This window comes from Podarcis bocagei, assembly GCF_964188305.1.
Source record: "Podarcis bocagei genome assembly, chromosome: 13".
NCBI classification, from domain to species: Eukaryota; Metazoa; Chordata; class Lepidosauria; order Squamata; family Lacertidae; genus Podarcis; species Podarcis bocagei.
In genome coordinates this window covers 51,180,590-51,196,486 of record NC_138138.1, presented here as the reverse complement: position 1 = coordinate 51,196,486, position 15,897 = coordinate 51,180,590, and the positions used below count along the sequence as shown (strand labels likewise).

At 47.1% G+C, this 15,897-nt stretch overlaps 1 protein-coding gene across 1 annotated transcript in view; it reads left to right on the top strand.

The window, feature by feature from the left end:
- Positions 1 to 15,897, top strand: part of LOC308572285 (myosin-6-like) — a 51,831-nt gene that overhangs the window by 6,913 nt on the left and 29,021 nt on the right. Inside the window, 11 exon segments of the mRNA XM_081168281.1 lie at positions 129 to 237; positions 1,472 to 1,564; positions 2,363 to 2,426; positions 4,205 to 4,303; positions 6,631 to 6,734; positions 7,467 to 7,605; positions 8,469 to 8,587; positions 11,809 to 11,958; positions 12,744 to 12,914; positions 13,660 to 13,992; positions 13,994 to 14,034. Of these exon segments, the coding sequence (XP_081024407.1) occupies positions 129 to 237; positions 1,472 to 1,564; positions 2,363 to 2,426; positions 4,205 to 4,303; positions 6,631 to 6,734; positions 7,467 to 7,605; positions 8,469 to 8,587; positions 11,809 to 11,958; positions 12,744 to 12,914; positions 13,660 to 13,992; positions 13,994 to 14,034 (1,422 nt within the window).

Genomic DNA, 15,897 nt, shown 5'->3' with positions numbered 1-15,897 from the left:
CTCAAAATGACCCCCTTCTCCCCATTTGGCATGTTGTGAAAATCCAAAGTATTTTCTGACTGCAGAAGCAGTTGCAGGCTTCCCCATCTGCCCGGCTGCCTCACCGTCGTATTCTGTCCTCATTCCAGCGGAGAATCCGGTGCAGGGAAGACGGTGAACACCAAACGAGTGATCCAGTACTTTGCCAGTATCGCTGCCATTGGCGACCGCAAGAAGGATGCCGCCAACACCAACAAGGTACCCACGAGCGATCGTGATCGTGTGCGAAGCGCAGGCCTTTCCCTCCTGCGCGAAGGCCTCCCGCCTCCTCTTCCAGCAGAGTAATGCTCTTAAATTCCTCTTGAAAGTCTGTAATGAGGAAGAGAGGCACAGGGAACGCATTCCACAAACAGGGAGCCACCACCGAAAAGGCCCTGTCACTGCCAGGCGGGCTGAGCCACCAACAAGGCCTCACCAGCTGATTGTAAGGTCCAAGATGGTTGATACTGAGGAAGGTGCTCTTTTAAACTATAGTTCCCAGGATTCTTTGGGGAAAGCCGTGACTCTCAAAGCCGTGGCTGGTCCATTGGGGTGGTACTGCCTCACTGACCTCAGCCTGCCCCCAAATGTCTCCCTTCGCATATCCAGCTCAGGAACCAGTTTCTTCCTCCTTAGTCTCAGTGTTCCCCTTTGGAGAACTCAGTTTCCCTGAGAGTTGCTTGAAACAAAGGCATGGATGTGAAGAAACTCTGGTTTCTGACATGCTAGCTTTCTTGCATGGGAATCCGTTCCGGGAACCCCCATTTCCATCCAAATTTTGTGCAGCCCAGACGCAGGTTTCCCATCTCAGGGAGAATTAGGCCCTTGGCATAGCTGGCTAAGGCCCCATTAACACCGTACATTTCAATCACAGAGTGACCCCAAGTGTTGTCTAGTCCAACTCCTTTTGCAGGAATCTCAACACACTGTCTCCCATCCAACTGGAAACCAGATCAGACCCTGCTTAGCTTTGCGAATGTGCCAGTGGTTTTATTGCTGCACCACTGGGAGGTCTCGTACTGCTTTGAGCCATCATGGCTTCCCCCAAAGAATTCTGGGAGCTGTGACTTATTCATGGTGCTGAGAGTTGTTAGGGGACGCCCCCCACCCCACCCCATTTCCCTCGCAATTATCTGGGAAGAGGGATTGGCCGTTAGACCACTCTGAGAATTGTACCTCTGTGAGGGGAATGGGGGTCTCCTTACAACTCTCAGCAAAGAGAGGCAGCTCCCAGAATGCTTTGGGGGAAGCCATGACTGTTCAAAGTGGGCATCATAATGCCCTAACCATGGAGTGCAAATGCAGCCTTGTGTTTAATCCAACATGGCAACCCCTGCAGCCGGAAAAAATTCCCCACAGCATGCTCTGAATTTCCCCACAGCAGACGTGGGATCTGAAGATGTGTGGAGGGGGTGGATTTAAGCTGCCCTAACCATTCACTCTGCTTTTTCAGGGGACGCTGGAAGATCAAATCATCCAGGCCAACCCTGCCTTGGAGGCCTTCGGCAACGCCAAGACCTTGCGGAACGACAACTCGTCCCGATTTGTGAGTGAATCTGGCTGGTTAGGGAGGCGTATGGAAGACCGCCAAATATCAAAGCCCTGCCTGCCTTCCGTCTTGAATCCCACAACTGGGTCACGCGTTTTCTCGTCCGCACCCCCTCACAAGACCCCACGTGAGATCACAGAGCCCCATATACATGCTTTTTTGAGGGGCTGTGCTCTCACAAGCCCTCAAAAACGTGCATTTTTGGGTGCTGTGCAAAACCGCCAGGTCAAGAAAAGTGCTTTTTTCAGGGTGAGATGTTGGCATGAAATCATACGAGATCATAACACCCAAAATGGCTGGCATGCTCTCACGGGGGGGGGGGGGGGCGGGGAGGATGTCCCGTTTTTTCCGCGATGCTTGCGGGGTGTGCGTCCTGTATATCAGCCTATGCCCTTGGGCACCTAGGAAGCTGAGTCAGACCAGGACTCCATCTAGCTAAGTATTGTCCACACTGACTGGCAGCAGCTCTCCAGGGTTTCCGGCTGGGGACACCTCCAGCCCAACCTGCAGGTGCCAGGGATCAAACCTGTGACCTTCTGCATGCAAAGCAACCCAAAGTGCAATGAAACATTGCTGTTGTTCTGTCTCTGGGTCTCACGTTCTCCCTCAAAATAGTTCAGAATGGCATTGTTGCCTAACACCCCTGCTAGGTAGGCTTGGCAGCGCGTAGAGGTAGCTTCTGCCTTACCCGAAGCCACCCCATGAATTTTACAGCTTAGAGGATGATTTGAACCCAAGACTTCTTTATCAGAGTCCAGCGCTCTCATATAGTCATGCCCTCCTTTTTCTGTCTAGGGTAAATTCATCCGAATCCACTTCGGAGCAACGGGAAAGTTGGCGTCAGCCGACATAGAAACCTGTAAGTCAGACTGCAAAGGGAAGTTTGATCGGTCCGTCTGATCTGTGCGTCCAGCTGTGTTTCAGTCCCCCCCCCCACACCCTGCAGCCATAGCTGTCAACCGTCCCTTATTTGGCGGAAAGTCCCTTATCCCAGCGCCGTGTCCCGCTGCTGTCCCTTACTGATGATGTCCCTTAAATTTCCCGGGTTTTAAAGGAAGCAGAACCGTCCCTTATTTGGCGGGAAAGTCCCTTATCCCAGCGCCGTGTCCCGCTGCTGTCCCTTACTGATGATGTCCCTTAAATTTCCCGGGTTTTAAAGGAAGCAGAACCGTCCCTTATTTGGCGGGAAAGTCCCTTATCCCAGTGCTGTGTCCTGCTGCTGTCCCTTACTGATGATGTCCCTTAAATTTCCCGGGTTTCAAAGGAAGCAGCTCCTCTCCCTCCCTCCCTGCCGGCCAGGGAGGAGGGAGGCTCCAACTGTGTTGCTTGGCTGCATTGCTCACCCAATAAGGAGTCTAAGAACGACTGGGGGGGTGGAGCTTGCATGCCTTGTGCCGATCAAATCGGCTGCATTGCCTGGGGACTCGCCTTTGCTCAGCGCTTCCCAGCGGAGAGGCGACGGTGGTTTTCCTTGCTGCATCCCCTTTGCTGGGTTGCTGCGCTGTGGGAACCACCGCTTGAGGCTTCGTTTGGCTGCTGGCTGGACTTTCTGCCTTTGGCTCGGAGGGGCTCAGAAGTTGAACATACTTGTGCCCAGAAAATCCCTTATTTTGGCTGTTGATCCCTTATTTTCGAGGCTGCTGGCCCTTATTTTCAAATCTGTAAGTTGACAGCTATGCCTGCAGCAGCCATCTTGTGTTATGCCACACACCCTGCAGCAGCCATCTTGTGCTATGCCACACACTCCACGGCAGCCATCTTGTGCTATGCCACACACTCCACGGCAGCCATCTTGTGCTATGCCACACACTCCACAGCAGCCATCTTGTGCTATGCCACACACACCACGGAAGCCATCTTGTGACTGGCACCCACTGCACTTCCCCAAATATTCCACCGGCCCAAAAAGCTTGGCAACTCCTGCCTCCCTCTTCAAATTCCTTATTCCGCCATACATACTCCAGTTAAGAAAGAGTAGTAGTTGTTATTATTAAAACAAGTTTACAGGAAACTTCACGATGTAAAGCCATTGGAGGGGTGTAAATAATAATAATAATAATAATAATAATAATAATAATAATAATAATAATAATAATAATAATAATAATTTTTATTTATATCCCGCCCTTCCCAGCCGAAGCCAGGCTCAGAGCAGCTAACAACAGTAAAACGATAAAACATTCTAAAATCATTTCATTATAAAATTAAAAACTGTAAAAGTAAAAACAGAATGAAATAGAAACACAAGCTCTGATAACAATAATATCAATTCAACAAACTCTAATGCAAATGAAACCATCTCTACAAACTCTAAAAGCAACTAACCTGTTTCATCCATTAAAAAACTGATATTTCCCCTCTTCCCCATTTGCTATACCTGAGGGCAAGGAGTGTCTTAGAACTGATTTTGTACGCTGCTCTGAGAGAGCCTAAAAGGATAAGCAAATAAATAAATACTTATATGTAGTAGTGATATCTAAATTTGCATCTAGGCATATAAATTAATATATGCCAATCCTGTGCAACTATGTGTTTTTTGTGTTGTTGCTTTTTGGCAAGGTGTAGGTGGCTGTTCTAGATTTTACAGAGCTTGTATCAATTCAGTTTTCACACAGCCCCCCGTCCCTTCTCTCTCAGATCTCCTGGAAAAGTCCCGGGTGATTTTCCAGCTCAAAGCTGAGAGAAACTACCATATATTCTACCAGATCCTGTCCAACAAGAAGCCAGAGCTTCTGGGTGAGTATTTGGGTTTTGTGTTTCTCCATAACCGGGGGGCGGGGGATTCATGTGTATACCAGAACTTTAGGTTTGCACATTTATTTATTTTTATTTCAGATTTTATAGACTGCTCTTTCATAATAAAAAAATACAGCAAGGTAGTATCCCGTAAACAAATTTACAATAGCATAAATAAAAACATTCGTAAAGACATCAGTAGAAACATCAAATAAATTCTGGTTAGTTAAAAGGAGGTTCCCGATTCAAAGGCCTGTCTAAACAACACTGCTTTTCGGGGATGCCTAAAAGAAGGCTGGGGCGATTCCTGCTGAACCTTTAGTGGCAAGGAGTTCCACCGGCCAGGTCCTGCTGCACTCAAGGCTTGGTCCCTAGTGAAGGCTCACCAAGCCTTTGGGACATGGGGAACCACCAGAAATGCCCCGTCAGAGGATCTCAGTGATCGAGGCAGAACGTAAGGGACCTATGGTCCTAAAGGGAATTTGGTCCCGTGGTGTTTAAGGTTTTGTGAATTAACACAAGAACCTTGCACCTGATTCAGTAGCAAAGTGGCAACCCATCTCTAAGCAGAAGTGTAGTGTGTTGTCAGCAGCCTGCTCCTGTGAACCGTTTGGCCACCGCATTCTGCATTATCTGCAGCTTCTAGACTATATACAAGGGCAGCCCCACAAACAGCACATTGCAGTAGTCAAGCAGAATAAAGCTCTCTGCCAGCCTAGTGCAGCAGGTGAACTTTCTGCAGTACAGGAAAGGGAATTGCATTGAAAAGTGTGGGCTGAACAATCTTGATGTCCGTGGAAATTCAGGATTGCTATTCTTACCTCATTCACAGAATAATAATAATAATAATAATAATAATAATAATAATAATAATAATAATTTATTATTTATACCCCGCCCATCTGGCTGGGCCTCCCCAGCCACTCTGGGCGGCTTCCAAAAGAATATTAAAATACTATAATACATCAAACATTAAAAGCTTCCTGAAACAGGGCTGCCTTCAGATGTCTTCTAAAAGCCTGATAGTTGTTGTTCTCTTTGACATCTGGTGGGAGGGTGTTCCACAGGGACGGCGCCACTACCGAGAAGGCCCTCTGCCTGGTTCCCTGTAACTTGGCTTCTCGCAGTGAGGGAACCGCCAGAAGGCCCTCGGTGCTGGACCTCAGTGTCCGGGTAGAACGATGGGGGTGGAGACGCTCCTTCAGGTATACTGGACCAAGGCCGTTTAGGGCTTTAAAGGTCAGCACCAACACTTTGAATTGTGCTTGGAAACGTACTGGGAGCCAATGTAGGTCTTTCAAGACCGGTGTTATGTGGTCTCGGCAGCCGCTCCCAGTCACCAGTCTAGCTGCCGCGTTCTGGATTAGTTGTAGTTTCCGGGTCATCTTCAAAGGTAGCCCCACGTAGAGCGCATTGCAGTAGTCCAAGCAGGAGATAACCAGAGCATGCACCACTCTGGCGAGGCAGTCCGCAGGCAGGTAGGGTCTCAGCCTGCGTACCAGATGGAGCTGGTAAACAGCTGCCCTGGACACAGATTTGACCTGTGCCTCCATGGACAGCTATGAGTCCAAAATGACTCCCAGGCTGCGCACCTGGTCCTTCAGGGGCACAGTTACCCCATTCAGGACCAGGGAATCCTCCACACCTGCCCGCCTCCTGTCCCCCCAAAACAGTACTTCTGTCTTGTCAGGATTCAACCTCAATCTGTTAGCCGCCATCCAACCTCCAACCGCTGGTCAGTACCGGTACCGGTCAGTTGTAAAATTATCTATTACATTTCTATCCCATCTTTCCTCTGAGGAGCTCATGGTTCTCTTCTTCCTCTCTATTTTATTCTCACAACAACACTGTGAGGTAGGTTAGGCGGAGAGGCATCAAGCAGCCCGATGTCACCCAGTGTTTCCCAGACTCGGATCACCAGCTGTTTTTGGACTACAATGCCCACCATCCCTTGTTAGCCGGCGGTCAAGGACGATGGGAATTGTAGTCTGAAAACAGCTGGAGACCCAGGTTTGAGAAACACTGCTCTAACCACCAAACCACGCTGTCTCCTTTTTCCTTTAGCTACGCTGCATTTTCTTGGTCAGTTTCCCCATTAGGGGCAGTTACCAAACTCTGCTAAGCCAATTTGATAAGGATGCGAGTCTTTCCGAAACCAGGTGATAACAAGTCTAACTATAAATCTACAATAAGTTTAAATAGGTTTAAATGAAATATCCGCATTGTGACCAAATCGTTCTTTGAGCCGATGGTTTCTGGGGAGTCATGCCCTGAACACGGTCTGCTGTTAACCCCCCTCTTCATTCCCCTGTTTCTTCCCCCAAAAGACCTGCTTCTGGTCACAAACAACCCCTACGACTACAGCTACATCTCCCAAGGAGAGGTGACTGTGGCCTCCATCGACGACTCAGACGAACTGATGGCTACAGACGTGAGTCTCTTTGCATAAACACAGGGAGGGGAAGGGAGATCAGCCATGGTTCCACGTGTTAAGATCCATTTAGGGGCTCCAAAATTTGATCTCGCGGAGGGCACCATATTGAAAAAGATGACCCAAACCCTAGGTGGAGCAATTCCTGGGTAGAACTATCTTGTATTTCTTTAATGCTTTTCAGGTTTAGACATTTTACTAATTTTACAATCATTTTAACATTTCAAAGCTTGACTTCCTTCTCCTTCTTTCTGCAGTTTCTTAAATTTGTTTTTAATATCTTCTGCATATCCAAATGAACTTAATTTGCTCATTTCTTCATCTACTTTAAATATATACTCTTATAAAACTGTAGGTTATTACAATAACCCTGCCAGTGTTCTTACCTGTTTACAATTTATCTGTCAATACTCAATAAACCATTTCCATTCTTTTATTTAAAAAATTTATCTTAATTTCTTACTCTTCTGGTAAGTTTCTCCATTTCTGCATATTCCGTAAGGGAGAGCTATCTTGTAGCTACAGAACTGGAACAGCACCACCTGCTGGCAGCTCCTGGAGTGCAGGAAATACAGTGGGGGGGGGGTGTCAAAAGTGAAGGGTGCCAATTTGAGAAGCGTCCTCTGTGACATTTTCTTTCTTTCTTTCTTTCTTTCTTTCTTTCTTTCTTTCTTTCTTTCTTTCTTTCTTTCTTTCTTTCTTTCTTTCTCCCCCCTTCCAATATACACACAGAGTGCCTTTGATGTCCTGGGTTTCACCCCAGAGGAGAAAGTCGGGGTTTACAAGCTGACAGGCGCCATCATGCACTACGGCAACATGAAATTTAAGCAGAAACAGCGGGAGGAGCAAGCTGAGGCTGATGGGACCGAAGGTGTGTGGTTTGCAAAGGGTGGGAGAGATCTGTCGGATGAAGGGGAATGTCGGGGAGAAGCGGGAAAGGGATTTGCGGAAGGGGAAAGAAGCAGGGGCAGAGGAGAAAAGGGGTTCGGTGTGCATTTGAAGTAGGACCTGTGTGATTCGTGCTTTCCGAAAAAGACATCAACCAAAGCACAGCCGTCCTCAGAAATGAGCGCTTCTCTGAATGTTGTAGTTCTCCAGCCAAGTCATGTGCACGAAGAATACATATACAGTGGTACCTCAGGTTAAGTACTTAATTCGTTCCGGAGGTCCATTCTTAACCTGAAACTGTTCTTAACCTGAAGCACCACTTTAGCTAATGGGGCCTCCTGCTGCTGCTGTTCTCATCCTGAAGCAAAGTTCTTAACCCGAGGTAGTATTTCTGGGTTAGCGGAGTCTGTAACCTGAAGCGTATATAACCTGAAGTGTATGTATGTTGTTCTGTATAGGGCAATGACAATAAAGTGTATGTAACCTGAAGCGTATGTAACCTGAGGTACCACTGTACTAGGATGGTGTTTATATTAAAATGTATGTATGGGGGGGGGATATGCATTAAATTAGGGGGAATTGCTTTGCAGAGGTTCAAATATTAGGCAAAATGACGTGCCATTGTGTGTGTAGTACCAGGAGAAATTTGTTGGTGAGGGCTTGCTTTAAAAAATAAAATAAAATTGCAGATTGAGGTGGAGAACTGACCTTAAGATTGAAGAAAGGAGAAACGTAGCAAAGCTGAAACAGACAGATGTCTCTACCCCTTAAAAAATAAGTTGCAGGAGTAGAAAATATAGGATCCCACCTGCAGTATCTACCATACGTATTTCCTTTCCTTCCCAGATGCAGATAAATCTGCCTACTTGATGGGCCTGAACTCAGCCGACCTCCTCAAGGGTCTCTGCCACCCGAGGGTGAAGGTTGGCAATGAATATGTCACCAAGGGACAAAATGTCCAACAGGTGAGGATCTCTTTTTGCAGGCCGCGCTGCTGTGGGGCCTCGGCTTCCAGAAGGTGTGTTGGCCATTTTTCTTCAGCCTTGGGTTCCCAGGTGTTGTAACACTACAGCTGCCATCACCCCTGGCTATTGGCTAAGCTAGCAGGGGATGATGGGAGTTGTAGTCCTACAACATCTGGGGGTCCAAGGTTGAAAAACACCATTATAGGGTATTTACAGTTGGGTAAGCTCAACATGGGTGCAGCTGCTGGCGTTGACGGTGCTGGCCTCATTATTCGCATCAGTTCAGACTGGAGATGGGGCGGAATTTGACCCAGTGTCCATTTAAAGGCAAACTTAGGCAATTTGCACTTTCTGTAACAATGCGTGAACCGAAACGCAGCCCTCCTTCGAAATTTGCACTTCTCCAAACCTTGCAATGTGGTTCCCGCACCCCATCACAATTAACGTGCACAAAAATGTGTATATATTAGTGAAAATAACACATCGACATGCATTACATTAGAGAAAGTTGCTTTGCAACCGTGAGTGTTTGGGGCAAGGTTGCATTCCCAAAAATGTTTATGTTAGGAGATTGGAGCACTAAAATGCGGATGAATTCGCACGAGAACTTTTTTAAAACAAACAATAACTTCACAAACTGTTGTGGAAATGGGGAAAACCAACTTCTAATTAATCGTGAATAGAAATGTAATGTTAGGCCCAGGGTTGTTGAATTGTTGTTGTCATAATAAAGGATAGAAACCCTTCTAAAAAAAGGAGGGATCGAAACCTTTCTAAAAAAAACCCCAAACCGCTTAGCTGGAATGAGCCTAGTTGGATTTCAGGGCAGGTGACCCAGATGACTGCCTGGGGCGTTGGGTTTGGGGGATGCCAGGCTCTGTTCAGGGTGCACCTGTCACCCAGACGATCCGCTCCGCCCTGAGTTCGACAGCTGAAACTAACGGAACAAACAGTTCAGAGGCCGCAAATAAAATCCCTTTTGCACAAGTTCATCATCATCAGCCACCGTAGCAGGGATCAGGCTTATTTGCAGTCAGGTCATGTAGCAAAGTCACGAAATGGGGTACGAGGTGCCTAAAATTGGGTGGTGTGGGGGTTAAAACAGGGGTCACCACAGGAACTATTGACCTGAGGAGCCATTTCGTCTAGGGCAGCGATTCACAAACATTTTTTCCCCTCTGGGTCACAGTTTTGGAATAAAAATTTCCCTGTGCCTCACCAATTTTCTAATTGATAAATACAGTACAGTGGTACCTCGGGTTAAGTACTTAATTTGTTCCGGAGGTCCGTACTTAACCTGAAACTGTTCTTAACCTGAAGCACCACTTTAGCTAATGGGGCCTCCTGCTGCCGGAGCACGATTTCTGTTCTCATCCTGAAGCAAAGTTCTTAACCTGAAGCACTATTTCTGGGTTAGCGGAGTCTGTCACCTGAAGCGTATGTAACCTGAGGTACCACTGTACATTGGAAAACAGAAAATAAATGACTCCTAGCAGTGCTTGGTTTTGAAAAGATATCTATCCATACTCTGCAGATAAGAAGAAATATTTTGATACTACACTACGTTGAAAATGTTTATATGTTTCTTTGATGGTCCTTGCCATCCTCTCCCTTTGAGAACCACTGGTCAAGGAATGAGCGGACAGTCTGCCTTCTTTTTTGAAGTCCTGCTTCCCTGGGGCATTTAAAAAAATGCTGTGGTTTTGGGGGGCTAGGGACTTGCCTTTGAAAGATAAAGAGAGAGGTGCTCACAGTGAAGGCAGCAGGACTCCTTGCTCAGAGCCCGTATAACTTGATGCTGCTGAAGATTATGTCTTTTCCCCCTATAATTTTTATTAAATTTTCTGTTTTACATTTTAGAATATTCATTTAAACAACCTTAAAATACTAATGACTTCCCTTCTTCTTCTCTTTCCATGGTTCATTTTGCATAGCATAAATCCCTGCATATTTTATATAAACTAAACCATTCAGTATTCCATTATTACGTCCCTCAAAACTTATTTACACTGCTGAATTTATCTTAACGCTGCCCACATTTTCAAATAAACACAGTTTCCCTCCATATATTCAATAAACATTTCCCAGTCTTCTTTAAACGTATGTTCTTCTTGTTCTCTTATTCTATGTGCCAGATCTGCAAGTTGTACACATTCCATCATTTTAAGTTGCCATTCTTCTTTAACTGTGACTTTGCTCTTTTTCCATCTGAGGAAACAAGAGCCGCAGTCACGATGCTGGAGTCTTCTCTGCCCTTCACAATGAGGTTCCAGGGCAGCTTACAACACCGTAAAAACACAGTACTAAAAATCAGTTTGAATGATTTACCATCAGAAGACCAGGCTCCATTCGCTTACTCTATTTGGCCAGGACATCAGGCGCTGCCATACTTGTGCGGGATCTGGTGCTGAGGCCTGCTCCAAGCGTGCCAGCTGGGGCTGATGGGAGCTGAGTCCAAAAAAATCTGGAGAGCACCACCAGGCGCAGGGGCTCAGATTGCTTTCCCTGAAGTTCTTGGTTGACCACAAACTTGACATGAGCCAACAGTGTGACGCGGCAGCTAAAAAAGCCAATGCAATTCTGGGCTGCATCAATAGGAGTATAGCATCTAGATCAAGGGAAGTAATAGTGCCACTGTATTCTGCTCTGGTCAGACCTCACCTGGAGTACTGTGTCCAGTTCTGGGCACCACAATTCAAGAAGGACACTGACAAACTGGAACGTGTCCAGAGGAGGGCAACCAAAATGGTCAAAGGCCTGGAAACGATGCCTTATGAGGAACGGCTAAGGGAGCTGGGCATGTTTAGCCTGGAGAAGAGGAGGTTAAGGGGTGATATGATAGCCATGTTCAAATATATAAAAGGATGTCACATAGAGGAGGGAGAAAGGTTGTTTTCTGCTGCTCCAGAGAAGCGGACACGGAGCAATGGATCCAAACTACAAGAAAGAAGATTCCACCTAAACATTAGGAAGAACTTCCTGACAGTAAGAGCTGTTCGACAGTGGAATTTGCTGCCAAGGAGTGTGGTGGAGTCTCCTACTTTGTAGGTCTTTAAGCAGAGGCTTGACAACCATATGTCAGGAGTGCTCTGATGGTGTTTCCTGCTTGGCAGGGGGTTGGACTCGATGGCCCTTGTGGTCTCTTCCAACTCTATCATTCTATGATTCTATGAAGTGTTGCTCACTTTTTCTTTCCTTCCTCCCCTGGCTCCTCCGCTCAGGTGTACTACTCCATTGGGGCCCTGGCTAAGTCTGTGTACGAAAAAATGTTCAGCTGGATGGTGGTCAGGATCAACAACTCATTGGAGACCAAACAACCACGGCAGTATTTCATCGGGGTGCTGGACATCGCAGGATTCGAGATCTTTGACGTGAGTACATTGCGGTGGGTTCCGCAAGATAGGATCATTGTCCTTAAGTAGATATCCCCTACCTGGGGGACTGGTCTCATCCTATTGGGGGCGAACACAGTTTGTTCAGCAGACCACAAGCCTGTCATGTTTTGTTTCTTTCCAAGTGTGACTTGTTTTCTGAGCTGCTCATCTGTCCTCAGCTTGGCTAGGTTAGGCTAAGGGTTGTGATTTGCCCAAGGTCACCCAGTCAGCCTCATAGTACGTTTCTGAGCACAATTCAAAGTGTTGGTGCTGACCTTTAAAGCCTTAAGCAGCCTCAAAGGCCCAGTAGACCTGAAGGAGCGTCTCCACCCCCATCGTTCAGCCCGGACACTGAGGTCCAGCTCCAAAGCCTTCTGGCGGTTTCCTCCCTGCGAGAAGTCAGGTTACAGGGAACCAGGCAGAGGGCCTTCTTGGTAGTGGCGCCCGCCTTGTGGAACGCCTTCCCACCAGATGTCAAGGAAATAAACAACTATCTGACTTCTAGAAGACACCTGAAGGCAGCCCTGTTTAGGGAAGTTTTTAATGTTTCGTGTTTTATTGCTATTATTATTATTATTATTATTATTATTATTATTATGTTGGGAGTCGCCCAGACTGGCTGAGGAAACCCACCTAGATCAGCAGGGTATAAATAAATATTATTATTATTATTATCATTATCATCATCATCATAGCTGAGTGGGGCTATGAACCCTGGACAGACTGGTTTTTCAAATTGCTCGAGTCCTTGATTTCGTTTCCTTCCTTGCTCCCTCTCTCAGTTCAACAGCTTTGAGCAGCTCTGCATCAACTTCACCAACGAGAAGCTGCAGCAGTTCTTCAACCACCACATGTTCGTGCTGGAGCAGGAAGAGTACAAGAAAGAAGGGATCGACTGGGTCTTCATTGACTTCGGCATGGACCTCCAGGCCTGCATCGACCTCATCGAGAAGGTGTGGTTATGAGGTGGCTCTCTGAGGGATGGAATCACGCCTGCATACTGAGATCAGGGAAACAGGAGGGAGGGGAAGGGTTTATCATTGGCTTCCCAATTTGCCAGACTATGAAGCTATGATGTTAAGGTGCTAGGAAGCCATTAAGCATTGTTCCAGGTTCAGAGGTAGCAGGAATCTACAGTTAACTGTGGCTCCCTGCCTTGTTTGCATGAAAGGGGTGGGAGAAAGTGAGATTGTATGAAGCTCATGCACCTCTCCATTTATTAAGCCGAGATGTGATTGTGGAAGCCCAGCCTAGAATCCTGCCACGTTAAGGGCTAGAAACTTACTTGTTTGTTTGTTTGTTTTAAAGGCAAGTAATCCTTCTTTTTCACCCAATGCCAGTTACTGGATTTGCTTCGCCCCTTACCACTGTGTAACACAACCCTGAATATAAGGGGACTGGCCATTAGCACCCTTGTTGTGCCTTGCTAAAATAAATTCGCTTTACCCATACATGGGGAGGTGGGTCATGGTTCGACCTCTTCTGGGTTCTTCCCCCGTTCTTCCAATTCCTTCTGTGGTTTCGTCTGATTTCACTGCGGCTAACAGCTTCCAAACAACTTTAAACCATGGCTTCATATTCTGGCTTGTTAGGGAACGATTTGCTATAGTTTCCCAGTTCGGATGCAACAGGAAACCATGGTTAGCCGGGTCTCCCTGACTTGCTGCTTTGATTCTATTTTCTCCTCTTTCCGTGCAGCCGCTGGGCATCATGTCCATCCTGGAAGAGGAGTGCATGTTCCCAAAAGCCTCTGACATGACCTTCAAGGCCAAGCTGTACGACAACCACCTGGGCAAGTCAAACAACTTTGGGAAGCCCCGCAACACCAAGGGCAAGCCGGAGGCCCATTTCTCCCTCATCCATTACGCCGGCACCGTCGACTACAACATCCTTGGCTGGCTGCAGAAGAACAAGGACCCCCTCAACGAGACGGTGGTGGGGCTCTACCAGAAGTCGTCCCTCAAGCTCCTTGCTACACTTTTCTCCAGCTACGCTGGCATGGAGGCTGGTGAGATTGATGGGCGAGCAGGAGAGAGGGAGAAGGAGGAAAGGAGGAAACCTTGGGCAGGTTCTGTGGGCAGTTGCCCTGGCATCAGGGCACTCCGGGGGTGGGGGGTGGCTGCCATTTTAATTTCCCAAAACGCTCCAAATTAGGAGGCAGATGAATCTATCAGCTTTGGGTTCTCTCTGTTTTCTTCTCATTTTTTCCAACCTTAAGTCCACCTCCCTACGTTTCTGCTTCAGTTTGCAATTTATCTTTTTTTTTTATTTAGAAGAAAAGCCTCATGGAATTTGTCAGTATTCCAAGCAAATTTCTCCCAGCAATGCACATTTTCAGTACGGTGGTACCTCGGGTTAAGAACTTAATTCGTTCCAGAGGTCCGTTCTTAACCTGAAACTGTTCTTAACCTGAAGCACCACTTTAGCTAATGGGGCCTCCCGCTGCTGCCACCGCGCCACCACCACACAATTTCTGTTCTTATCCTGAAGTAAAGTTCTTAACCCGAGGTACTGTTTCTGGGTTAGCAGAGTCAGTGGCGTAGCGTGGGTTGTCAGCACCCGGGGCAAGGCAAGTAATTTGCGCCCCCTAGCCCGTGGATTTGCGCCCCCTAACCCTAACCCCCAGATGTTGCGCCCGGGCCCCCCTGCCCCCCCACGCTACGCCACTGAGCAGAGTCTGTAACCTGAAGCGTCTGTAACCTGAAGCGTCCTTAACCCGAGGTACCACTGTATTTAGTTTTGCCTGACAAAAGCATCATCATGATCATTTTAATTTGTATACGCCGCCCATCTGACTGCGGTTCCCCAGCCACTCTGGGCGGCTTCCAAAAAAGTATTTAAACACAAGCAATTTCCACTAAAGCAATGTGTTCTTTCCCCCTCATATGTGCATATCTTTGCACAGTGCACGGCTCACCCCAGTATACACATTTTTGTGTGTGTCATCACACCGGGAGAGCTGCATCACATAATGCGGATAAGTGCAAATTTAAAAGCCGTCTGCGTTTCAGTTTGCGTATTGCTTCAGAAAGCACGGATGAGGGAGGTTCACATTAAAATCTACCCTGAACTGAATTTCTACCAGTCCTAGTTGGCATGATGTTACATGCCCAGAGTGTCTTCCATCAGCTTCGGCTGGTGACCCAGCTACACCCGTATCTGGATAGGGATAGCCTAACGACTCTTGTCTATACTCTGGTAACCTCAACGTTAGATAACTGCAATGTGTTATATGTAGGGCTGCCTCTGAAGACGGTTCGGAAACTTCAGCTAGTGCAGAATTCAGCGGCCAGGTTGCTCACCGGAGCGAGACGGTTTGAGCATATTATACTGATCCTGGTCCAACTGCACTGGCTAAATATTAGTTTCCGGGCCCAATTCAAAGTGCTGGTTTAGACCAATAAAGTCTTAAATGGCTCAGGACCGCAGTACCTCAAGGACTGCCATATGAACCTACCTGGACCCTGAGATTATCTTCTGAGGCCCTTCTTTGTGTGTCTCCTCCTCGAGAGGTCTGGAGGGTGGCAACACGAGAACGGGGCCTTCTCTGCAGTGGCTCCTAATGTGGAATGCTCTCCCAGGGAAGTTTACCTGGCGCCTTCATTATAAATTGTTAGGCGCCAGGCCAAAACGTTTCTTTGGTTGATTTGATTGACATCCTATGCCTTTTTAAAAGGTGTGTTTTTTGTGGGGGGGGGGGTGTATTGGGTTGTTGGTTTTATTTTGATTATGTATTTTGTGGTTTTATATTTTGGTTTTTATTCCGTGAACTGCCCTGAGACCTCCGGGTATAGAGCTGTATATCAGTTCAATAACTAAATAAATAAAATAAAATACATTGAAGGAAGCAAGTGGCACTGCAGGAAATGAGAGCAGCACAGTGTAGTGGTTATTAGAGAGATTTCAATGACAGTCATTGGGAAGGAGACCAGTGTA